Source organism: Somniosus microcephalus, chromosome 2 (genome assembly GCF_052327205.1).
Source record: "Somniosus microcephalus isolate GS21.2 chromosome 2, FLI_Smic_1.0, whole genome shotgun sequence".
Lineage (NCBI taxonomy): Eukaryota > Metazoa > Chordata > Chondrichthyes > Squaliformes > Somniosidae > Somniosus > Somniosus microcephalus.
The window spans coordinates 210362594-210387983 of NC_140988.1; the positions used below are offsets into that span (position 1 = coordinate 210362594).

General features: G+C 46.9%; 1 protein-coding gene across 2 annotated transcripts in view; it reads left to right on the forward strand.

The window, feature by feature from the left end:
- The window catches only part of LOC147123192 (Krueppel-like factor 3), a 119375-nt gene that overhangs the window by 33062 nt on the left and 60923 nt on the right, over positions 1-25390 (forward strand). For both annotated transcript variants that reach the window (XM_085968599.1, XM_085968610.1), the window contains exon 3: positions 24348-24445. In XM_085968599.1, the coding sequence (XP_085824725.1) occupies positions 24389-24445 (57 nt within the window). In that variant the 5' untranslated portion in view covers positions 24348-24388. The remainder of the gene's footprint in view (positions 1-24347; positions 24446-25390) is intronic.

Consider the following 25390-nt stretch of genomic DNA (forward strand, 5'->3'; position numbering starts at 1 on the left):
ACGAACAGAAAAGTGATACAGACTCCGGAAGCAAGGAGCTGGGTTGTCTGAAACTACATAATGTGATCAAAATGGAGGATCACCAAACTATCTGGGTCACGCTCAAGATAGCAGGAGTCCAAGTGAAAATGGAATTGGACACAGGATCAGCCCTAACAGTCATAAACCGAAGGGACTACAAGCGGCTATTCTCACATATACCCTTGAGAGATACAAAGATTGTCTTGAAGACATACACGGGGCAAAAAGTCTACCCCAAAGGAAAAATAAGGGTGAACGTTATATATAACGGCAAGGAAACACCAAAAATGGACCTATATGTATTGCCAGATGGAGGACCACCAGTACAAAGACGTGAATGGATCCGGAAGATACAGCTAGGTTGGCATTCCATACAAGCACTGACTGTAGATCCCAAAAAGGATGACGAAGTCACACCTGGACGACTGTCAAAAATGCTAACTGACGCACAAGAAGTGTTCCAGCAGGGACTCGGAACACTAAAAGGCATAACAGCGATGATCAAAATAGAGGAAAATGCAAGCCCAAAGTTTTTTAAGGCCAGACCGGTACCTTATGCGATCCACCCAGCCGTCGAAGCAGAGCTGGAAGGTTTGGAACGTTCAGGAGTACTGTCCAAAGTGGACTGGAGCGAGTGGGCTACACCCATCGTTCCTGTAATGAAGAGGTCGTTGAGTAATACGCCTGGGGAACCAAAGAAGGTTCGCATCTGTGGGGACTTTAAGGTGACAGTGAACCCAGTCCTTCACACTGTACAATATCCGCTTCCACGGATTGAAGATATTTTCGCCTCGCTATCTGGAGGGAAACGCTTCACTAAGATTGATCTGGCCCAGGCGTACCTGCAAATGGAGGTAGAAGAAGCCTCGAAACAGTACCTCACGATCAACACTCATAAAGGTCTCTACCAATACAACCGGCTGGTGTTCGGGGTAGCATTAGCTCCGGCTATTTGGCAAAGGGCAATGGAACAAGTCCTGCAAGGGATTCCAGGGACCCAGTGTTATTTGGACGACATCCTGGTCAGGGGGAAAATGACAGTGATCAACTCGCCAACCTGGAGCAGGTGCTCACTAGATTGAAGGAATATGGGCTCCGAGCTAATCGCCACAAATGCGAGTTTTTCCAGAAGCAGATCTCATATTGTGGCCACGTTATTGATAAAGAGGGGTTACATAAGTCCCCTGAAAAGATTGAGGCAGTAGTCAAGGCTCCAGCACCGGAAAATGTGTCACAACTGAGGTCGTTCCTCGGGCTGGTGAACTACTACCATAAGTTCTTGCCGAATTTGTCTACAGTACACCCACTGAACACCCCACTGCAAACGGGGGAACCATGGAAGTGGAGTGACGAATGTAAACGAGCTTTCCAGAAGAGCAAAGCATTGATCACATCAAAAGAGGTGTTGGCTCATTTCAACCCAGCACTACCAATTCGGTTGGCGTGTGATGCATCACCCTATGGCATTGGAGCGGTGCTGTCGCACAAATTCCCGGACGGCTCGGAGAGGCCAGTAGCCTTTGCGTCTCGGTCACTAACCTCAGCCAAGCGTAACTATGCCCAGATTGACAGGGAGGCCCTCAGCCTAGTGTGGGGAGTGAAAAAGTTCAATCACTATCTGCACGGGCAGAAGTTCACCTTGCTGACTGACCACCAACCACTTGTCTCCATCTTTAATCAAAATAAGGGCATTCCGGTGATGACTGCGCAATGGCTACAAAGATGGTCCCTTTTTCTAGGGGCGCACCAATATGAAATCGAGTATAAGGGCACGAAACAGCATGGAAACGCTGATGGGCTATCATGCCTGCCACTGCCTACTGCGGAGGAAGCACCAACAGTGGATCCTGTCGAAATATTTCATTCGACTATAATTGAATGCTTGCCAGTAACTAGCGCTGGTATAGAGAAGGAGACCCGAAATGACCCGACACTGTCTCGGGTATATGATTTGACGGTGAAGGGATGGCCAGCACATGGCGACTCACTGTTGCCAGCATTCTCATCCAGAAGAGAACAGCTGTCAGTATGCCAGGGGACTTTGATGTGTGGATCCCGAGTGGTAATTCCACCCAAGTTAAGGGAGAGAGTGCTCAATGAGCTTCACGAAGGTCATCTGGGAGGGGTGAAAATGAAAAGCCTTGCTAGGGCTTATGTGTGGTGGCCGGGGATCGATCAGCAAATCGAGGACCTGACAAAGAGCTGCTCAGGATGCCAGAAGGTCCAAAATGCACCACCACATACCCCTCTACACCCATGGGAGTGGCCCTCATCTCCATGGCAACGGGTGCATATTGATTTTGCTGGTCCATTCATGGACTCAATGTTTTTAATAGCCGTGGATGCGCACTCGAAATGGCCTGAGGTGATCATAATGTCCTCCACCAGCATGGAGAAAACTATTGCAGTCCTACGGACCATTTTTGCCAGGAACGGCTTGCCAGAGCAGATTTGCTCCGGCAATGGACCACAGTTTGTGCCCGAAGAGCTTCGAAGATTTATGAAAAGGAATGGGGTAAGGCATTACACATCCGCCCCATATCATCCAGCCACAAATGGATTGGCTGAGAGGTTCGTACAAACCTTTAAAAAAGCAGTCAGGGCCATGTGCGATGACGACATTCCACTGCAGCATAAGGTGGACAATTTCCTGTTAGCCTACAGAAATGCGACACATGCAGCCACCAACCAGGCCCCGGCCATGATGTTCTTTAACCGAAGGTTGAGATCTCATCTGGATTTGCTCAGACCAAATGTACGAAGAGATGTTGAGAGTAAGCAATTCCAGCACATCAATGAGAAGCCGACAAGGAGCTTCAATGTAGGGCAACCAGTCTTGGCCCGCGACTACCGAACAGAGAAATGGCAACCAGGAACGATATGCACACGGCAGGGGCCACTAATGTACACAGTGGATGTTGGGGAACAACATTGTGAGACGCCATGCTGACCAGATCCTAGAGTCACAGGAACGAGTCAACCCCATGTCTCGGCCATACGTACCTGGTGAGGAACCCGACGTACAGGTCGCATCTACCTCAGAAACAATAGCATTGGAAGCTGATGAATCAACTGACGACAGGGTGCTAGAATCGCCTCCGCACCAAGAGCGAGACACTCGGGAAAGGCGTTATCCAGAAAGAATCAGGAAGCCTCCCCAAAGACTGAATTTATAAATAGACTATTTTCAGCTAATGTTGCATGTTAAAAGTGTTAATTGTAATTAGTTTGATATTTAATTGTTAAATGAGTGTTATGGTACTGTTAATCTAAAAGGGCAGGAATTGTAATGTATGTACCTTTAAGGGAGAGAACTACTTTTTACAGCTCCTATATACTATAGTACCGGCAGTGACCACACCTGTATATAAACCCTGAGTAGTGATCTGTACAGTTAGTTCTAGAGTAACCTATTAAATCCGTGTGTTAATGGAGACACAGAATGCAGGAGTTGGTTTAACAAGTCTTTACTGAATGGAGACACTCTGGAAACTGAAACTACAGAAGGCTGCTAGTGCCTTTTATGCAGGGGTGGTCACTGCCGGTACTGCAGTCTGAGACCAGTTATTCCCTTAAAGGGACATACACAACAATTCCTCCCCTTTTAGATAAACAGTACATAACATTCATTTAACAACTAAATGATAACTAATTACAATTACAATTACGGTTGCTAGATACATTGGTTGAGGTTAAGCAATTTTAAGTTCAGTCTTTGAGGAGGCTTCCTGATTCAGTCTGGATAACGCCTCTTTGGGGTATCAGCTTCTTCTGGTAAAGTTGAGTCGGGATCAATGTCATTGTTTGGTTCATCTGCTTCCAATATCACCGATTCTGCAGTAGATGCAATTGGTACGTCGGCTTCATCGCCAGGTGTATCAGATCGTGGTGTGGAGTTGACGTTTTCCAGTGACTCTAGAATCTGGTCAGCATGGCATCTTACAATGCTCTCCCCAACGTCCACGGTATACATGAGAGGTCCTTGCCGTGTACAGATCGTTCCTGGCTGCCATTTCTCTGTGCGGTAGTCCCGGGCCAAAACTGGTTGACCTATCTTAAAACTCCTGGTCGGCCTTTCATTCATATTCTGAAACTGCCTGTTCTCCACATCTCTTCTGATGTTCGGCTTAACCAAATCCAAGCGGCATCGTAGTCTTCGATTGAAGAACATCATGGCAGGAGTTTGGTTGGTAACCGCATGTGTCGCATTCCAGTAGGCAAACAAGAAGTTGTCCACCTTGTGTTGTAGGGGTATATCTTCATTACACATTGCCTTGATAGCCTTCTTGAATGTTTGAACGAACCTCTCGGCCAATCCATTAGTGGCTGGATGATATGGGGCGGATGTGTAATGCTTAACACCATTGTTCTTTAAGAACCTCCGGAACTCTTCAGACACAAACTGTGGTCCATTGTCAGAGCAAATCTGTTCAGGCAGCCCATTCCTGGCGAATATGGTTCGTAAGACTGTGATAGTTTTTTCTGTGGTGGTTGAGGACATTTTTATTACCTCTGGCCACTTTGAATGTGCATCCACCGCAATTAAAAACATTGAGTCCATGAAGGGACCAGCAAAATCAACGTGCACCCTTTGCCATGGAGATGAGGGCCACTCCCATGGATGTAGAGAGGCTTGTGGTGGGGCGTTTTGGACCTTCTGGCATCCTGTACAGCTCTTGGTCATCTCTTCGATTTCTCTATCGATTCCCGGACACCACACAAACGCTCTAGCTAAGTTCTTCATTTTTACCCCTCCCAGATGACCCTCATGAAGCTCATTGAGCACTCTATCCTTCAATTTGGGTGGAATCACTACTCTGGATCCACACATCAAGGTTCCTCTGCACACTGACAGCTGTTCTCTTCTCGGCGAGAATGCTGGCAGCAGTGGTTCGCCATGTGCTGGCCATCCCTTCACCGTTAAATCATAGACCTGGGATAGTGTCGGGTCATTTCGTGTTTCCTTTGTATTTGATGTCATATTGGTGTGCCCCTAGGAAAAGAGACCACCGCTGTAGCCGTTGTGCTGTCATTATCGGTACGCCCTTCTGAGGGTTGAAAATGGAGACAAGAGGTTGATGATCAGTTATTAGAGTAAATTTTTGACCGTGCAGGTAGTGATTGAACTTCTTCACCCCCCACACTAGGCTGAGGGCCTCTCTGTCAATCTGGGCGTAGTTACGCTCGGCTGAAGTTAACGAGCGTGACACAAAAGCTATCAGCCTCTCGAAACCATCAAGGAATTTATGTGACAGTACCGCCCCAATGCCGTAGGGAGACGCATCACACGCTAGTCTTATCGGTAGTGATGGGTTGTAGTGAGCCAATACTTCTCTTGAAGTGATTAAGTCCTTACTCTTCTGAAAGGCTCGCTTACAGTCATTGCTCCATTTCCATGCTACTCCCGTTCGTAGTAGGGCGTTCAGTGGGTGCAGAATTGTGGACAGATTCGGTAAAAACTTATGGTAGTAATTCACTAATCCGAGGAATGACCTCAGTTGCGACACATTTTCAGGCGCTGGGGCCTTAACAACCGCTTCAATTTTGTCAGGGGACTTATGTAACCCCTCTTCATCAATCACGTGGCCACAATACGATATCTGTTTCTTAAAAAACTCGCAGTTGGGGCGGTTGACTCGTAGCCCATGTTCACGTAGTCCAGTGAGCACCTGTTCTAGGTTGTTAAGGTGTTCACTGTTGTGTATGTAACCATTCCACCTTTAAGAGAACTATTTTAGGTGTTGCACTACTTTATCTTGGCTGCTGTATACTGTAATACCGGTGGTGACCACACCGGTATATAAGTGCTGTGTAATGAGTTATTGGGCAGATCCGCCCTGACCTTCGAATAGTAAAGTCCTGTTAAAGTTTACTCTTGTGGTCTGTGTAGTCATTCGCTATATAACACACAGACTTTACAGTGGCGATGAGTTCGATCTTACCCTGCGGCAGCGATACATCCGAAGCAGTTAACGGGCGTCGAGAAGAGGCATCCGCCCTCGTCATTCTGCTGAGAGAAGACTCGAGTCTGCAGAGCAAGGAAGAAGGAAGAATTATGACACGAAGCCTTCCATCAGCAACAGGCAGTGATCGTCCCTTCTATCACGGTGGTGAGTGAGCCGATCAGCCACGAGAAGCAAGTCGGCCACGTTGACTGTGAGTAGGGGAGAAAATAATAAAAAAAACGGAGGATATAAGGGCGGAGAACTCGACCACGACCGGGGAAAGGAGCCGGACAGAAGTCGGGGCCAGAGGCGCTGAGACTGGGGCAGCGTAGGGCACGGCAGCCGCGGTACAGGCGGGAACGCAGCCGGTGTGAGAGACCGGGCTACAAGCGGGAACGCAGCCGGTGTGAGAGACCAGGCTACAAGCGGGAACGCAGCCGGTGTGAGAGACCGGGCACAAGTGGGCTGGGAGACGCAACAGCGTTGAGAGACAGCTCGACCGTGACAGGGGAAAAAGGCTGGGCACCTACCGAGGCCGCGAGGCGCTGCGACCGGGATCGTAAGGCGCGGGAGGTAATAATAAAAAAATTTAAAAAAAACCCGCGGAGAACTCAGCCGCAGCCGGGGGAGGAAAGGACCGGACTGCGAGAAGGGCTGGGAGGCGCGATTGAAAACCGCTGAGGGAGAGACAGAGTCGAGCGAGCGGGAGAGACAGAGCCCGAGAGAGCGAGCGAGACCGTGCGAGCGAGGGGGACCGAGCAAGCGAGGGAGAACGGGACCGAGCGAGATTCCGCCCAGCGGCTTACAGCAGCTTTCCGTAAAGGACCAAGAGCTGGAACTGTCCGCCGTCAACTGGTTGTCCCCAGCGCCCGGTTGCCCCTGTCGAGAAAGGGAACAAGGAACGCAATCAGCTGTTCTCGCGCTTTCAGAATAAACTGAAGCCAGCGCGCAGGCTGCGAACCCCGAAAGCCAGCGGTCGTCGCCCGAGGGCAAAGCTTTACTCCTCCCGCCAGAGGAAGAAACGCGGGGAGCCGCCATTTAGGCGGGGAAGAAGACAAGCGCGGGAAACCGCCATTCTCGGAGGCGGGAAACCGCCATTTTTGGAAAAAAAAAAGTTAAAGAAAAATTTCGTTGTTGTTTCTCAGAAAGATTGTGAAGATGCCTAAGCGTGGTAACATCAACGATTTCGATTCCGATGTGGAAGATTGGGCCACGTATGTAGAACGCATCGAGATATATTGTAAGGCCAATAAAATAGCAAATGATGATAAAGCTCTAACCTTACTAAACTCAATGGGTGCGAAGACATACGGGCTATTGAAGCATCTTCTATCACCAGCTAAACCGACGGATCAGACTTTCGCTAATATTGTTGCTGTCCTGAAGGATCATTTGAACCCCACACCGCTGATGTTAGCGGAACGATTCAAATTTTATGCGAGAACGCAACTGAAAGAGGAAAGCAACGCGGAGTACTTGGTTGAACTGCGTAGACTAGCGAAATACTGTCAGTTTGGGGAAAATCTGACAGAGGCATTGAGAGACAAGTTCGTGTGCGGGTTGTCGAAGGAAGGAACACAAAAGCGACTGCTCGAAGAGAACGATCTTAAACTTGATAAGGCTGTCCTTATTGCAGCATCGCACGAAGCCGCAGCGAGAGGCACTGCAGAAATGCAGCTGAAGGCAGCGGTACTCAGCGTGGATCAAATGACTTCGGGTACAACGAAATGTTATCGTTGTGGGAAGACAACACATGACCAGAACCAATGCTGGTATAAAAACCAGGAATGTAGAAAATGTGGCAAGCTTGGTCACATAGCTAAAGTATGCCGGTCAGGAAAGAAGACCAGCAACAAAAAAAAGTCACCGCAGGAAAAGTGCAGCAAGGTACACAAGGTGGCTGAGAAGAGTTCGGATGAACAGAATTCGGATTCAGACTCCAACAGCCAGGAACTGGGTAGTCTGAGAATTTACAATGTGAGTAAGGAAGCTGATCTACAAACTATCTGGGTCATGCTCAAAATAGCCGGAGCCCAAGTGAAAATGGAATTGGACACAGGATCAGCCCTAACAGTCATAAGCCGAAGGGACTACAAGCGGCTATTCTCACATATTCCCTTGAGAGATACCAAGATTGTATTGCAGACATACACGGGGCGAAGAGTATACCCCATCGGAAAGATAAAAGTCAAGGTGAGACACAAGGGCAAAGAACACCAAGGAATGGACTTATATGTATTACCTGAGGGAGGTCCACCACTTCTGGGATGGGAGTGGATCAGGAAAATAAATATGGACTGGCACTTCCTAAAAGCCATAAAGAGTGAGAACTCGGTGAAGACAATCAGCTCAGACTCTGGAACTGATGATGGTAAGACCAGCCCATGTGCAAAAGACAAGTCTAAAATGGACTTGCAGACTAATGTTGGAAAAACGAAGGAGTGCATAAATGCTTATGCTTCAGAGGAGAACAAAGTTTCAGAACAGAATTCCACTGAGCAACAACAACATAGTTTGACAGAGAATTCTGAGTCTGTCCAGTCTACAGACATGCACATTTCTGAGGAACACCGGGCTCGAACTCAACTCCATTTCAAACTACAACAGCAATTAGAACAAATGATTCGCCGTCTTGAGCAAGAGATGAATGCAACGAAAAAGTTCTTTGACAGAGAGTGGGAGAATCTGGAAAGACAACAGAAGCAGCTGATGGAGAAAATGGAGCAGGAGCACACAAACCGTCTGCGCGAGGAGGCCAAACGAATCAAAGCTGATTCGGTTTCTGAAGGTGCGTGCTCTAATCTGGTGGAGCAAGATGTTCAGCAACTGAAGGCGCTTGTTAGCAGGTTACAGGCAGAAAAGGCTGATTTGGTTGCCATGAATTCCGAGCTCCTACTGAAGTTGGGTGCAGCATCACCGGACGATTCATTTGTTGAAATTCGAATGGTGGAGGCTGCGGATGATGGCGAATTAAAAGCAGCAAAGGAGCCCCAGTGCAAGGTTACAAACAGCCCTGCAGCTTATACGTCAAAAACACATGACGACGATACTGGGAAACGTCTGATATCAGAAGAGTTAACGGTCAGCCAACTCCTTCATATGCTGAGGGACAAGACTCTGAAATGGGAATAACTTGAACACGAGCTTCAATCTTCAAAGGAAAGGGGTTCGGAGCTCTCAAAAGTTATTGAAATAGCTGAGGTTGCAATACAGACTGAGAAGATTGCAGCAGAGCAGCCCTTGGATGCCAAAAGTACGCTGACTCACGTCAATGTAGAACAACAGAATGCTGAAACAGCTGCTCCAGTAGAGGGATTGAATAGTACGATCAATCAATCTCCGAATGAAGTTGAAGTATTGAAATCACGAATGAGGTCATTAGTAAAAGACTTGCAGGAAGCCCAGAAAAAGCTGGATGAAGCTGAACACATGAAGAAGTCTCTTCAGGAGAGATGTCTGGATTTGGAACAAAAGCTGGCTAACGTCCAGCTGGGCATGGAGGAAATAGAAGACCCTCTCGCTGGCCTAGCTCAGGACGACACCGATTATTACCATGACCTGTTGGACGACACCGAATATAACGATGACCTGTTCTGCCCAGCTTGTGGGGAAATCTTCCAAAGTGCAAAAACCATGAAGAATCACGAAAAGTCTAAGAAACACCGGGAGATGGTGGCGCTACTACGGCAACAGGAGGAAGAGGAGGAGGAACTGTGCATGCGGCTGGCAGTGGAGCCCAGAGAGTCTCCAAGAAGCAGGAAAGGAAAAGACGAAGCAGAAGAAGATGACCCATCTGAACCATTATCACCTCTACCAGGTCACGCACGTGGTCCCTCCGAACTGAGTCAAATCAGTTTGGAAGTAGAAAAACTTCCCAAGGTACTCAAGCTTTTAGAAGTCAGCAATGCTGGTTCAGAAGTTATGAAAGTTCAAGCTGTTAAGTCCAGTGAAGGACTATTGGATGAGTCACCCCAGCAACGTGAACCGACTACACCACCGGGAACTGCTACACCACCGAGGTGTTGTCCGGACCGAGTCAGGAAGCGCAGGAGGCGCCTCCGCAGAGACTGAATCTGTGAACTGTTTCCCGCAGAGACTACATCTGTGAACTGTTTGTACATGAAGTTGGATATATGTTATGATATGTTTAATGGGGAATAGGTATATTGTAAGCTAAAAAGGGAGGATTGTAGTGTATGTAACCGTTCCACCTTTAAGAGAACTATTTTAGGTGTTGCACTACTTTATCTTGGCTGCTGTATACTGTAATACCGGTGGTGACCACACCGGTATATAAGTGCTGTGTAATGAGTTATTGGGCAGATCCGCCCTGACCTTCGAATAGTAAAGTCCTGTTAAAGTTTACTCTTGTGGTCTGTGTAGTCATTCGCTATATAACACACAGACTTTACAACTGTCATCTTCACCTGTCACTAGGATGTCGTCCAAGTAACACTGAGTCCCCGGAATCCCTTGCAGGACTTGTTCCATCGCTCTTTGCCATATCGCCGGAGCCGATGCTACTCCGAATACCAATCGATGATACTGGTAAAGACCTTTGTGAGTGTTTATCGTGAGATACTTCCTAGAGGATTCTTGAACCTTCATCTGTAAATATGCTTGTGCTAGGTCAATTTTTGTAAAACGCTTCCCTCCAGATAGTGAGGCGAAGATGTCTTCTATCCTTGGAAGAGGATATTGTACTGTGTGAAGGACTGGGTTCACCGTCACCTTGAAGACCCCACAGATGCGAACCTTCCTTGGCTCCTCAGACTTATTGTTTAACGTTTTCTTCATGACAGGAACGATGGGTGTCGCCCACTCGCTCCTGTCTACCTTAGACAATATGCCTGCATTCTCCAGATTCTCCAGCTCTGCCTCGACGGCTGGGCGAATTGCATATGGTACCGGTCTTGCTTTGAAAAACTTGGGAATTGCATTCTCTTCTATTTTTATCGAGGCGGTTACGCCTTTAAGAGTGCCCAGTTCTTGTTGAAATACCTCTTTGGCATCAGCTAAGATTGTTGACAATCGTCCAGGAGTGACGTCGTCATCCTTTTTACCAGCCACCGTCAGTGCCTGAATGGAGTGCCAGTCTAAACTTAGCTTTCTGATCCATTCACGTCCCAATAACGGTGGTCCACCATCTTGCAGAATGTAGAGATACAATTTCCGTATTTTCTTGCCGTTGTATTCGACAGGCACCCTTATTTTTCCTCTGGGGTATACTTTTTGCCCCGTATACGTCCTCAAGACAATGGATGTCTCTCTCAAGGGTATGTGTGAGAATAGCCGCTCGTAGTCTCGTCGATTCATGACAGTTAGAGCTGATCCTGTATCCAATTCCATTTTGACTTGGGACCCTGCTATCATGAGGGTGACCCAAATGGTTCGGTGATCCTCTTGTGATTACGTTGTGAAGTTTGAGATGGCTTAGTCTCTTGTTCCCGGATTCACTATCGCTCATCTGGTCTTCGGAACTACTGTCCGTCATCTTTTGTACTTTCCTGTACGGTTCCTTAGTAGCCTTTTTGTTGTCGTTGGTCTTCTTCTCAGACCTGCAAACTCGTGCAATGTGTCCCATCTTTCCGCATTGCCTGCATATTTTGTCCTTGGACCAGCAGTCCTTCTGGTCATGGTTTGTTCTGCCGCAGTGATAACATTTTGCAAATCCCCGTGTCATTTCGTGGGTGCTGTATTCCTGTGGCTTTTGTTGTATTTCCGTAGCTCCCCTTGCTGCTGCTTCGTACGATACTGCCACGCTGAAAGCCTTATCTAGTGTCAGCTCTTTCTCTGAGAGTAACCTCTTCTGGGTTCCTTCACTCAGGAGTCCACAGACAAATTTGTCCCATAAGGTATCTGCCAGTCCTGCTCTGAACTGGCAGTGCTTTGATAGCTTGCGTAGTTCCGTAAGGTAATCAGCATTGCTCTCATTTTTATGCTGATTTCTCCTGTGGAATTTAAATCTTTCTGTTATCAGCAGCGGTGTAGGATTTAAGTGTTCCTGTAGGACAGCAACAATTTTGTTAAAACTCTTCGCCTTCGGTTTGGCTGGAGTAATCAGGTCCCGCAATAGGCCGTACGTTCTTGCGCCCATTAAATTTAGCAATACCAATGCCTTTTTCTCCTCGGCTATTTTGTTTGCCTCGCAATATACCTCGACTCTTTCCACATACGTGGTCCAGTCTTCTATTGCATTATCGAAGGCAGTGATATCGCCAGTCTTTGGCATCTTGAAAATCTAAGATGGCGTCTCCCGCGCTTTTCCTTCGTCCCCGATGGATCAAAATGGCGCCTCCCGCGCTTTTCCTTCTTCCCCGCCGAGTTAAGATGGCGCCTCCCGCGCTTTCCCGCCGCTGCCGCTGCTGTCAACGCCGCTCTCCGCGGTATTTTTATTCTTAACCGTTCCCGTCGTGGAGCGGACCCTCTGGGACACTTCCCTCCCTCTTCTTAGGTCCAAACGCTGCCCCGCTGCGAAACACCAGCCGCGCCCTGTGTGCTCCACCCTCTCTCTCTGCTTCCCGACTTGCTGCCCGGCCCCGTTGCAGAGCCACCCGATCGAGCTCTAGCCCGCCGCAGCCCAGGAAGGATCAGTGCACTACCTGCCACCAGCCCGATTAGCTGGGAAACCACAGACTGGGGAACCAAGCCTGGCTCTTGACAGTCTCCCCTGCAAGTTTTCAATCCGATGATTTGGAGGGCGGTTGCCCATGGTCGACGCCCGTTTCTCGAGTTTCTTTGGATTATATATTTTTTTCTTTCTTCTGGCTTCGACCTTCAATAACGTCGTCTGAGGTGCTGCCAAGTTGCAGGTAAGTTCGTTTCTTACTCGTCGCCAGTATTAAATCCGTGTGTTAATGGAGACACGGAATGCAGGAGTTGGTTTAACAAGTCTTTACTGAATGGAGACGCTCTGGAAACTGAAACTACAGAAGGCTGCTAGCGCCTTTTATACAGGGGTGGTCACTGCCGGTACTGCAGTCTGAGACCAGTTATTCCCTTAAAGGGACATACACAACATAACCCTCATTCAGTAAACACCTGTTGTACCGTTTCTCCTGCAGTCTGTGTCTTATTATACACAGACACAACAATGAACTCATTCATTTGTCTGCTAATTTAACAAAGATGTTAACCATTTATTTTAAATTGATTAACTTCTTTGTTAAAATAGTGGACAGAGAAACGTCATACAAACATGTTATCTGTCATGCCTTTTACTAAAATCACGCACTACAATTTCAATCCCTTGTTTCAGATTTATTGGTATATAGTCTCATCTCCTTCGGATATTGTGCAGAAAGTACTAGATGCTGCCTTACAGCCACATTTATGTGTATGGCATTCCCATTTTATAGTTGTTTATTTAAATGTGTGTCTGTGTGTGTGGTGGATCCAATCCTTATCTTTTATTATCATCCTTCTTGCTATTCCCAAACTAATCTTCTTAATAGTGCCTTGGGGTTGGGCAGGATCCCTCTGGTGTCTGCCTTATGCTCCTATATTTTACAGAACTGCTTTAAGCAGAAGTGGTTCTGCAATACTCTCGACCTTCCGGTGCTGTGGAATTTATCCCGTTTACATCATCTGACACAAGTTACTGTAGTCGCAACTTTCACTTCTGCTCATGGGCCTACAGGCTAGCAAGTGGAAAGCATTACCGCAGGACTGCACAAGCAGGCTAAGCAGTCAGCTGTCTGCTACTGGAAAAAAGTTGGCCGGCTGATATTCGGTATCAATGGAGCTGCTGGGAGAAGAAAAACCCATGAAAAGCGGCCCGCTAAGGTCAATCTCTGCTTCTCCAGCTATCACCTGCCGTTCCCGCACAGGTTTTTCTAATCACTCGCCGTAACTTAGGCTGGAAGATTGTCAGAAACTCCAGAGAAACGCTGGAAATGGCCATCTACAAAACCATGCAAAAATTCTACCTAGAGATGTATGATGATTGCACGTAGAGGTGATCATTTACTGAGCACCCCAAACTTTAAAAACATAGAAGATAGGAGCAGGAGTAGCCCCTCGAGCCTGCTCCGCCATTCAATGCGATCATGGCTGATCATCCAAATTCAGTACCCTGTCCCTACTTTCTCCCCATATCCCTTGATCTCCCTAGCCTTAAGAAATATATCTAACTCCTTCTTGAATATATTGAATGAATTGGCCTCAACTGTCTTCAGTGGTAGAGAATTCCACAGGTTCACCACTCTCTGGGTGAAGAAATTCCTCCTCATCTCAGTCCTAAATGGCTTACTCCTTATCCTTAGACTGTGACCCCTGGTTCTGGACTCCCCCGCCATCGGGAACAGCCTTCCTGCATCTAGTCTGTCTAGTCCTGTTAGAATTTTATAAGTTTCAATGAGATCCCCTCTCATTCTTCTAAACTCTAGCGAGTATAAGCCTAATCGACCCAATCTCTCTCCATATGTCATTCCTGCTATCCCAAGTATCAGCCTGGTGAATCTTCGCAGCACTACCTCCATGGCAAGAACATCCTTCCTCAGATAAGGCGACCAAAACTGCACACAATACTCAAGGTGTGGTCTCACCAAGGCCCTGTACAACTGCAGCAAGACATCCTTGCTCCTGCACTCGAATCCTCTCGCTATGAAGGCCAGCATACCATTTGACTTCTTAACCGCCTGCTGCACTTGCATGCTTACCTTCAGCGACTGGTGCACAAGGACACCCAGGTCTCATTGCACTTCCCCTTCTCCCAATCAATTGCCGTTCAGATAATAATCTGCCTTCCTGTTTTTGACACCAAAGTAGATAACCTTGCATTTATCCACATTATACTGCATCTGCCATGCATCTGCCCAATCGCCCAATCTGTCCAAATCGTACTGGAGTTTCTCTGCATCCTCCTCACAGCACACATGCCCACCCAGCTTTGTGTCATCTGCAAACTTGGAGATATTACATCTAGTTCCCTCGTCTAGATCATTAATATATATTGTGAATAACTGGGGTCCTAGGACCGATCCCTGTGGTACCCCACTTGTCACTGCCTTCCACTCAGAAAAAGACCCGTTTATTCCAACTCTTTGCTTCCTGTCTGCCAACCAGTTTTCTATCCAAGTCAGTAACTCGCCCCCAATCCCATGTGCTTTAACTTTGCACGCTTGTCTCTTATGCGGGACCTTATCGAAAGCCTTCTGAAAGTCCAAATACACCACATCCACTGGTTCTCCCTTTTCTATTCTACCAGTTACATCCTCAAAAAATTCCAGTAGATTAGTCAAGCATGATTTACCTTTTGTAAATCCATGTTGACTTTGTCCGATGCTGTCACTGTTTTCCAAGCTCTGCTATTACATCTTTTATAATGGACTCTAGCATTTTCCCCACTACCGATGTCTATAATTCCCCGTTTTCTCTCGACCACCTTTGTTAAATAGTGGGGTTACATTAGCTACCCTCCAATCCATGGGTACTGTTCCAGAGTCTATAGTATTTTGGAAGATGACCAGCAATGCATCTACTATTTCTAGGGCCACTTCCTTAAGTGCCCTAGGATGTAGATTATCAGGCCCTGGGGATTTACTGGCCTTCAATCCCGTCAATTTCCCTAACACCATTTCCCTGATTTTATTCAGTTCCTCCCTCTCATTAGACCCTATGTTCCCCGACATCTCTGGGAGTTTATTTGTGTCCTCCTTTGTGAAGCCAGAACCAAAGTATATATTTAATTGGTCTGCCATTTCTTTGTTCCCCATTATAAATTCCCCTGATTCTGACTGCAAGGGACCTACGCTTGACTTTACCAATCTTTTTCTCTTCACATATCTATAGAAGCTTTTATAGTCAGTTTTTATGTTCCTTGAAAGCTGACTCTCATACTCTATTTTCCCCCTCTTAATTAATCCTTTTGTCCTCCTTTGCTGAATCCTAAACTGCTCCCAATCCTCAGGTTTGCTGCTTTTTCTGGCCAAATTATATGTCCTCTCCTTCGATCTTATGCTATCCCTAATTTCCCTTGTTAGCCATGGTTGAGTCACCTTTTTTGTTTTATTTTTATGCCAAACAGGGATGAACAAATTCTGTAGTTCATCCATGCGATCTTTAAATGTTTGCCATTGCCTATTCACCATCAACCCTTTAAGTAACATTCCCCAATCCATCCTAGCCAACTTGCGCCTTGTTGCGTCCGTGTATAATAAGACACAGACTGCGGAGAACGGTACAACAGGTGTTTACTCAACGTGGCTCACACTGCAACTGAACTGTACAGTTTACTACTCAGTGTTATATACAGGTGTGGTCACTGCCGGTACTGCAGTATACATGAGCTGTAAAACATAGTTCTCCCCCTTAAAGGTATATACATTACAATTCCTCCCCTTTTAGGTTAACAGTACCATAACACTCATTTAACAATTAAATATCAAACTAATTACAATTAACACTTTTAACATGCAGCATAAGCTGAAAATAGTCTATATATTCAGTCTTTGGGGAGGCTTCCTGATCCTTTCTGGATAGCGCCTTTCCCGAGTGTCTTGCTCTTGGTGCGGAGGCGATTCTGGCCCCCTGTCGTCGGTTGGTTCATCAGCTTCCGATGCTACTGTTTCTGGGGTAGATGCGACCTGTACGTCGGGTTCATCACCAGGTACGTATGGGCGAGGCATGGGGTTGACTTGTTCCTGTGACTCTAGGATCTGGTCAGCATGGCGTCTCACGATGCTCTCCCCAACGTCCACTGTGTACATTAGTGGCCCCTGCCGTGTGCATATCGTTCCTGGCTGCCATTTTTCTGTTCGGTAGTCGCGGGCCAAGACTGGTTGCCCTACATTGAAGCTCCTTGTTGGCTTCTCATGGATGTGCTGGAATTGCTTACTCTCAACATCTCTTCGTATGTTTGGTCTGAGCAAATCCAGGCGAGATCTTAACCTTCGGTTAAAGAACATCATGGCTGGGGCCTGGTTGGTGACTGCATGTGTCGCATTCCGGTAGACGAACAGGAAATTGTCCACCTTGCGCTGCAGCGGAATGTTGTCATTGTACATAGCCTTTGTTGCCTTCTTAAAGGTATGTACGAACCTCTCAGCCAATCCATTTGTGGCTGGATGATACGGGGCGGATGTGTAATGCCTTACCCCATTCTTTTTCAAGAACCTCCGGAACTCTTCGGACACAAACTGTGGTCCGTTGCCGGAGCAAATCTGTTCTGGCAAGCCATTCCTGGCAAAAATGGTCCGTAGGACTGCAATAGTTTTCTCCGTGGTGGTGGAGGACATTTTGATGACCTCAGGCCATTTCGAGTGCGCATCCACAGCTATTAAAAACATTGAGTCCATGAATGGACCAGCAAAATCAATATGCACCCGTTGCCATGGAGATGAGGGCCACTCCCATGGGTGTAGAGGGGCTTGTGGTGGTGCATTTTGGACTTTCTGGCATCCTGAGCAGCTCTTGGTCAGGTCCTCAATTTGTTTATCGATTCCCGGCCACCACACATAAGCCCTGGCTAGGCTTTTCATTTTTACCCCTCCCAGATGACCCTCATGAAGCTCATTGAGCACTCTATCCCTTAACTTTGGTGGAATTACCACTCGGGATCCACACATCAAGGTCCCCCGGCACACCGACAGCTGTTCTCTCCTTGTCGAGAATGCTGGCAACAGTGAGTCGCCATGTGCTGGCCATCCCTTCACCGTCAAATCATATACCCGAGACAGTGTCGGGTCATTTCGGGTTTCCTTTTCGATACAAGCGTTAGTTACCGGAAGGTTTTCAACTATAGTCGAATGGAATATTTCGACAGGATCCACTGCTGGTGCTTCCTCCGCAGTAGGCAGTGGCAGGCGTGATAGCCCATCAGCATTTCCATGCTGTTTCGTGCCCTTATATTCAATCTCATAGTGGTGTGCCCCTAGAAAAAGTAACCATCTTTGTAGTCGTTGCGCAGTCATCACCGGAACGCCCTTCTTCGGATTAAAAATGGAGACAAGAGGCTGGTGATCAGTCAGTAAGGTGAATTTCTGCCCGTGCAGATAGTGATTGAACTTTTTTACTCCCCACACTAGGCTGAGGGCCTCCCTGTCAATCTGAGCGTAGTTACGCTCGGCTGAGGTTAGTGATCGTGACGCGAAGGCTATTGGCCTCTCTGAGCCGTCCGAGAATTTGTGCGACAGCACCGCTCCAATGCCGTAGGGTGACGCATCACATGCCAACCGAATTGGTAATGCTGGGTTGTAATGGGCCAATACCTCTTTCGATGTGATTAGCGTTTTGCTCTTCTGGGAAGCTCGTCTACATTCGTCACTCCACTTCCATGGCACCCCAGTTTGCAGTAGGGTATTCAGTGGGTGTAGTATTGTAGGCAAGTTTGGCAAGAACTTATGGTAGTAGTTTACCAGCCCGAGGAACGACCTCAGTTGTGACACATTTTCCGGTGCTGGAGCCTTGACTACTGTCTCAATCTTCTCTGGGGACTTATGTAACCCCTCTTTATCGATAACGTGGCCACAATACGAGATCTGTTTTCTAAAAAACTCGCATTTGGGGCGGTTAGCTCGGAGCCCATATTCCTGCAATCTAGTGAGCACCTGCTCCAGGTTGGCAAGGTGATCATTGTCATTTTCGCCCGTGACCAACATGTCGTCCAAATAACACTGGGTCCCTGGGATCCCTTGCAGGACTTGTTCCATTGCCCTCTGCCAAATAGCCGGACCTGATGCTACCCCGAATACCAGCCGGTTGTGTTGGTAGAGACCTTTATGGGTGTTGATTGTGAGGTATTTTTTTGATGCTTCTTCTACCTCCATTTGCAGATATGCCTGGGCCAGATCAATCTTAGTGAAGCGTTTCCCTCCAGATAGCGAGGCAAAAATATCTTCAATCCGCAGAAGTGAATATTGTACGGTGTGAAGGACCGGGTTCACTATAACCTTAAAGTCGCCACAGATGCGAACCTTCCTTGGTTCCCCAGGCATGCTGCTCAACGACTTTTTCATCACAGGGACGATGGGTGTAGCCCACTCGCTGCAGTCTACCTTGGACAGTACACCTGAACATTCCAGACTCTGCAGCTCTGCTTCGACGGCTGGGCGGATCGCATAAGGTACCGGTCTGGCCGTAAAAAATTTTGGGCTTGCGTTTTCTTCAATTTTAATCGTCGCTGTCATGCCTTTTAGTGTTCCGAGCCCTTGCTGGAACACTTCTTTCGCGTCAGTTAGGATCTTTGACAGTCGCCCAGGTGTGACGTCGTCATCCTTTTTGTCAGCCACAGTCAGTGCCTGTATGGAATGCCAATCCAGTTGTATTTTCCGGATCCATTCACGTCCCAGTAATGGTGGTCCTCCATCTTGCAATACATACAGGTCTAGTTTTGGTGTTTCCTTACCGTTATATATAACGGTCACCCTTATTTTTCCTTTGGTGTAGACTTTTTGCCCCGTGTACGTCTTCAAAATAATTTTTGTGTCTCTCAAGGGTATGTGTGAGAATAGCCGCTCGTAGTCCCATCGGTTTATGACTGTTAGGGCTGATCCTGTGTCCAATTCCATCTTTACCTGGACTCCTGCTATCTTGAGAGTGACCCAAATGGTTCGGTGATCCTCCGTTGTGATCACATTATGTAGTTTCAGACAACTCAGTTCCCTGCTTTCGGAGCCGTTATCACTCTTTTGTTCGTCGGAACTATTCTCCGTTATCTTGTACTTTCCTCTGGTTGGTTTCTTATTGCTGGTTTTCTTTCCTGACCTGCAGACTCGTGCTATGTGTCCTACTTTTCCACACTGTCTGCACACTTTGTCTTTGAACCAGCAATCATTCTGGTCGTGTGTTGTTCTGCCGCAGCGATAGCACTTCTCTGTTCCATATGACATTTCGTTTGTGCCATATTCTTGCGGTCTCTGTTGTATCTCTGCAGCGCCCCGTGCTGCTGCTTCATATGATACCGCAATGCTGAAAGCCTTTTCCAGCGTAACGTCCTTTTCAGATAAAAGCCGTTTCTGGGTTCCTTCACTTTGAAGCCCACACACAAACTTATCCCTTAATGTATCTGCCAGTCCTGCTCCAAATAATCAGCATTGCTTTCATCCTTATGCTGGTTCCGTTTGTGAAACTTGAATCTTTCTGCTATCAGCAGCGGTGTGGGGTTTAAATGTTCCTTTAGTATCGTTACTATGTCTTCAAAACTCTTTTCCATTGACTTCGTTGGGGTTACTAGATTTCGTAATAAACCATACGTCTTTGCACCCATTAAATTTAACAATACCGACGCTTTCTTGTCATCTGACACCCCATTTACCTTGCAGTACACCTCTATTCGTTCGACATATGTAGTGCAATCTTCGACTTCATTGTCAAATGCGGTGATACTGCCACTCTTCGGCATTTTGGGTGTGGTTTTAAATGGCGCCTCCCAATGGCTTAAAATGGCGTCTCCCGCGCTTTCCTTCCTCCCCCGCTGCTGCCGACGCCGCTCCCGGCGGTTCTCGTGGCAATGGCTGCACCCTGTAGGTTTCGCGCGCTTCTCCTGCGCTGCTGCCAACGCCGCTCTCGGCGGTCCTCGTGGCAATGGCGGCGCCTTGCTGGTTTCTGCGCATCTCTCTCTCCCTCTCTCCGACGCTGCTCAGCCCCTGAACACCGGCTGCGCCCTGTGCGCTCTGCCTTCTCTCTCTCTCCCCCGTCGACGCTGCTCGGCCCTTTGCTGTGCCGCTCGGTCGGGCTCTAGCCCGCCGCTGTCCGGGAAGGGTCTGCGCACTACCTGTTGCCAGCCCGTTTCGCTGGACCACCTCGACTGAAAAGCCAAGCCTGGCTCTCGACAGCCTCCCCCGCAATTCTCGAGTCTCTGCTGGATGACTGGGCGGTTGCCCGTGGTCGACGCCCGAGTCTCTGGCCTTGACCTCCAATCCACTGATCTCCAGGAACGAATCCCCGGGAGGTGATGCAGAGTTGCAGGTAGGTTCGAACCTGCCTTGTCGCCAATGTTGCGTCCGTGTATAATAAGACACAGACTGCGGAGAACGGTACAACAGGTGTTTACTCAACGTGGCTCACACTGCAACTGAACTGTACAGATTACTACTCAGTGTTGTATACAGGTGTGGTCACGGCCGGTACTGCAGTATACATGAGCTGTAAAACATAGTTCTCCCCCTTAAAGGTATATACATTACACGCCTCATACCATCGTAGTTTCCTTTATTTAAATTCAGGACCCTAGTCTCTGAGTCAACTACTTCATTCTCCATCTTAATGAAGAATTCAATCATATTATGATTGCCCCTCCCCAAGGGCCTCACACAACAAGATTGCTAATTAATCCTTTCTCATTACATAATACCCAGTCTAAGATGGCCTGATCTCTAGTTGGTTCCTCGACATATTGGTCCAGGAAACCATCCCGTATACACTCTAGGAATTCCTCCTCTTTGCCGGCCAGCAGCTCATAACAGAAATTCATGGGCACAACACCAACAGTTTTCTGTGCAAGAATCCCCCCCACACTCGTATGCACACAAGATTATCCCCTTGGCACCTTCTCCTTAGAAACCATATATAATCATTTTGTTGTTCATATGCTGTACGCAGAGTTGTTCTCCCGGTGTCCTGGGCCAATACCTATCCCTCAACCAACATCACTAAAACAGATTATCTGGTCATTATCACATTGCTGTTTGTGGGAGCTTGCTGTGCACAAATTGGCTGCTGCATTTCCCTACATTACAACAGCGACTACACTTCAAAAGTACATCATTAGCTGTAAAGCACTTTGGGTCATCCTAAGGTCGTGAATGGAGCTATATAAATGCACGTTTTTTCCTTTCCTTTAGATCTGATTTGTTTTTCTTGAAACTCATTAATTTAAAATAAAATGTTACCAACACAATCTGGATGTAACAAGAACTCCTCAGGCAACTGTGTCAGTCGGGTTCTGCCAAATGATCACTTTTGCTGCTTTTACCTTTGGAATGAGTGATAATTAAAGATGCTTTGTTGCTGCCCTTAAAAGATTGTCCTATTCTATTCTGGAGAGCATAATTCCTCCCTCGAGCTTGGGTGGGTGAGGAGACCAGTCACACCATAACTTCTGCCATGACAAATTCAATTTCTAACAAAGGCCAGCACACCCTTCCTATAGTTATTCATGTCCATCTCATTTGATGACGCGTCAACAGCCAGTTTCCTTAAAGGGACCACATCCACTTGGAGATTGACAGTTGTTCTGTCAGTGTTTGACAGCATTGAGGTGCTGCAAACACTGACAATCACTGCACAAAGGTGAACATTTGCACCCAGGCTCTCCAATGACTCCCTCCATATGCTTATGGAAGGAGTCACAGCACGCAGGGAGGTTCTCTTTCCTTCCAAGGGTGGAAGAGACCTCCCCAGGGCACCAACTTATCTTGCACCTCCACCTAACCCCCTCTATCTACTCTAACACTTCCCCATCTCACTAGCCACCCCTCGCACTCACCCTCATCTTACTGCAAGCATACCAACTAACAACACACAAGGGTAGGCACTTGAGAAGTTTAGCCAATGTTCATGTGAAGTTTCTGGTAATGCGTTGTTATACAGTGAAATCTCTTTGTCAAAAAGTGCCCCCTATTGGACAGATCTGAGCGCACATTGAGACGAGTCTTACTGAGTTTCAGTGATTGTTCAGTCATAACTCCGCCCCCCCCCCCCCACCCGCTATAGTGATGAGTGTGCATGGAACGGCTTGGGCAGTAAAAGGATGCTTCACGGCGCTGGTGTGGGATGGTGTCAACCTGGCGCATCATGTGGCAGCCAGGGTTTACAGTGTCAAGTGAAGTAAATCTGGCCATGGTGATGCCATCGCTGGCCTCCCAGCCAGCAATGTTCTTAGGGGCTGATGCCCTGTGTCCAGTGCAGCATCAGGTGATGGCAGAGATGGTTGGTGATGTTGGTGTTGGGGCTGATTGTGGAAGGATTCGGAGGACCAAGGTCTGATTGCTTCATTGGCTCTGATGTTGCTGCAATAGATGGCTGCTGCAGGTGAGCTGACAGAAGCGATCTGTCACTGGTGAGAGAGGTTTTCCCAGTGAGGTGGCACTGGACATACAGTTGGATCTAAAAACTTGTAAGCTAAAGAAATCTCTATATGTATTAAAAATGCAGTAACCAACATTTTCCGTGCTCTGAAACTCACCATCTGCAACATGGCATCCTTCTGCAGCTGTCAGCTTATCACAAGCATCAGAGCAGACTCAAAATACGCCAGGTTGAGCTGGCATGTTCCCCAAACAGCGGGTAACCAGTGGGGGAGAAGGTAAAATTAGATTAAGCCTCAAAATACTCTTAAATTGGCTCTTTTACAAGCCATTTAAATAGCTAAATTGTATCCCCTGCCACTTGGTGTCGGGTCAGTTCTGTGCTGACAGACCCGACACCTGGGAGACTTGTGTGGAGGCGGGATGACAGCGGGTTTCCTATCCGCTGTCAATCTTTGCGATTTTGACAGCGGACCCGCCTTCAAACCTGCCCCCTCAGCGCGATTAAATTCACGGCCAAAGTGTCTGGGATACTTTTATGCATGAAGATAGTTTTCCTTTGAATTGTCTTGTATTGCAGTTCAGATAAATCCCACTTTGTTGCTTTATCCAAATCTCCCAAAAGATCTATACTTCCCATTGGGTGGTGTATTTTGGGTGCAAGTGTGTGTAATTAGTAATTAGTGGATGATGTACGATATAATGGTGTTAGTAAATAAAGTGCAGCTTTTAAATTGCACTGTGCTACGTACTTGCGTTGAGTCCTTTCTGTTATATTGGGTCGCATTGTCTCAAAAAACAGAAAAAGTAACCATTTAATATATTAGAATAATTACACATGCAATTTTTATATAAATATTTTATTTCAAGAAGCCAAACATTGCAAACGGAGAATAAGCTGAAAAAGAAAAATTGGCAAACATTTAAACAATTTATGGTCCAGGTATAAATCATTTTTAAGTTTAACATTTTTCATTACAAAAGAGACAAATCATACACTAGCTTTCACACTGATATATTCTCAACACACTTGAGAGTCGTTCCGATCACAGGGCGGGGGCAGGCACAGGGTGGGGGCAGGCACAGCACATGAGCTATCCCATCTTTTCTTGGGTGTGGGTTGCTCTTTCTATACAACTGAAGACCAATAGCAGTGTGCCCTCATTGGCATCAACCCGTCGCTCCCTCTGCAGGGATGTGTTGTGCGGTTTGTGAGCGGGGACATATTGTAAAGCCCTCCATGAAGGGGGTCCAAACTGCTTGATACTTCCCCAGTTCTAGGTGCAGGCCACATGTCACACGCTTTGTCTGGCATGCTTCTCACAGGTGCTTAATCCACTTGGGTTGTGCTTTATGTGTAGGCACGGAATGAGTTCACAATTGATGTTTAAGATCTTTCCTTTTCTTTTGACAGACGGAAAACTCAACTCTTGCTGGGGCTGCAACTTGCTCAAAATGCTTATGTTTGACCATTTGCCTGGCAAACAAGACCCAATGGAGCCAGTTTCAATGGTGAGTACGAATTGTTATCATTAAACAGTTGGCTAAGAAGCAACATCTCCTAAAATTAAATCCATTACTTTAGTTTAGGATTTTTACCTATTTTCTGATTCAGTGCTTACCACATACTTCATCAATACAGCTGGAATGGTAATATTAATTTACAGGAGAATGCCCTCCTTCAAACTAAAGCAGACATTTAAACAGGATTCTTCCTTTTTGACAATGGGTTTTAAAAGGTATATATTTTGATTATGTTTCAGCTTACAGTGAGTTTATCCAGTGACTAGCTGAGCCATGCAGACCAAAAAGCTCTCATTTTGATCCACAGTCTGTGCCATTAGCTAATCTCAGCTGGAGTAAGAGGGCAAACATAGGGCAGCGTTTCCACTCCTGATCATTATCCAACGAGCCTCTGTTGAAAGTACAGATGCATGGACTTTGGGTGAGGATAGGATGGAGCGGGGCTGGTATTCTGCTCCTCCCTCCCCTGTGGTGTGAAATAGCCAGCTGACAATGCAACAACAAATCAACCCTCTCAAAGAGAAGGGGAAAAGCTCGTTGGGGAAAATTGATGAGACAAAAAACTGTTTAGCATTTAGAGGAATGAGAACTTATTTACAATGTATTCTTGTATAATATTTTCTATAGTGATGCCAATGGTAATTTTACCGATGTCGGTTATGGGGATGACCCAATTTGAATATGCAAAACAGGTGCAATTACAGTAATTCAATCCACTGGTGTCTCTACTTGTATAAAAACATGTGCTTTACCCATCAAACTTTGTAAAGGTGGGAGCTATAATTCTTCAACAAAATGTGACTAGGTTTACTATTGCCAGCACTGTCGGTGGTATTTCCTCTCTCTATTACCCAAGTCAAGTAACACATACTAAACTAGGATAGTTCATAGCCACTGCAGATCTTTGCTTCTCCCCAGAATTGCGATGATTAA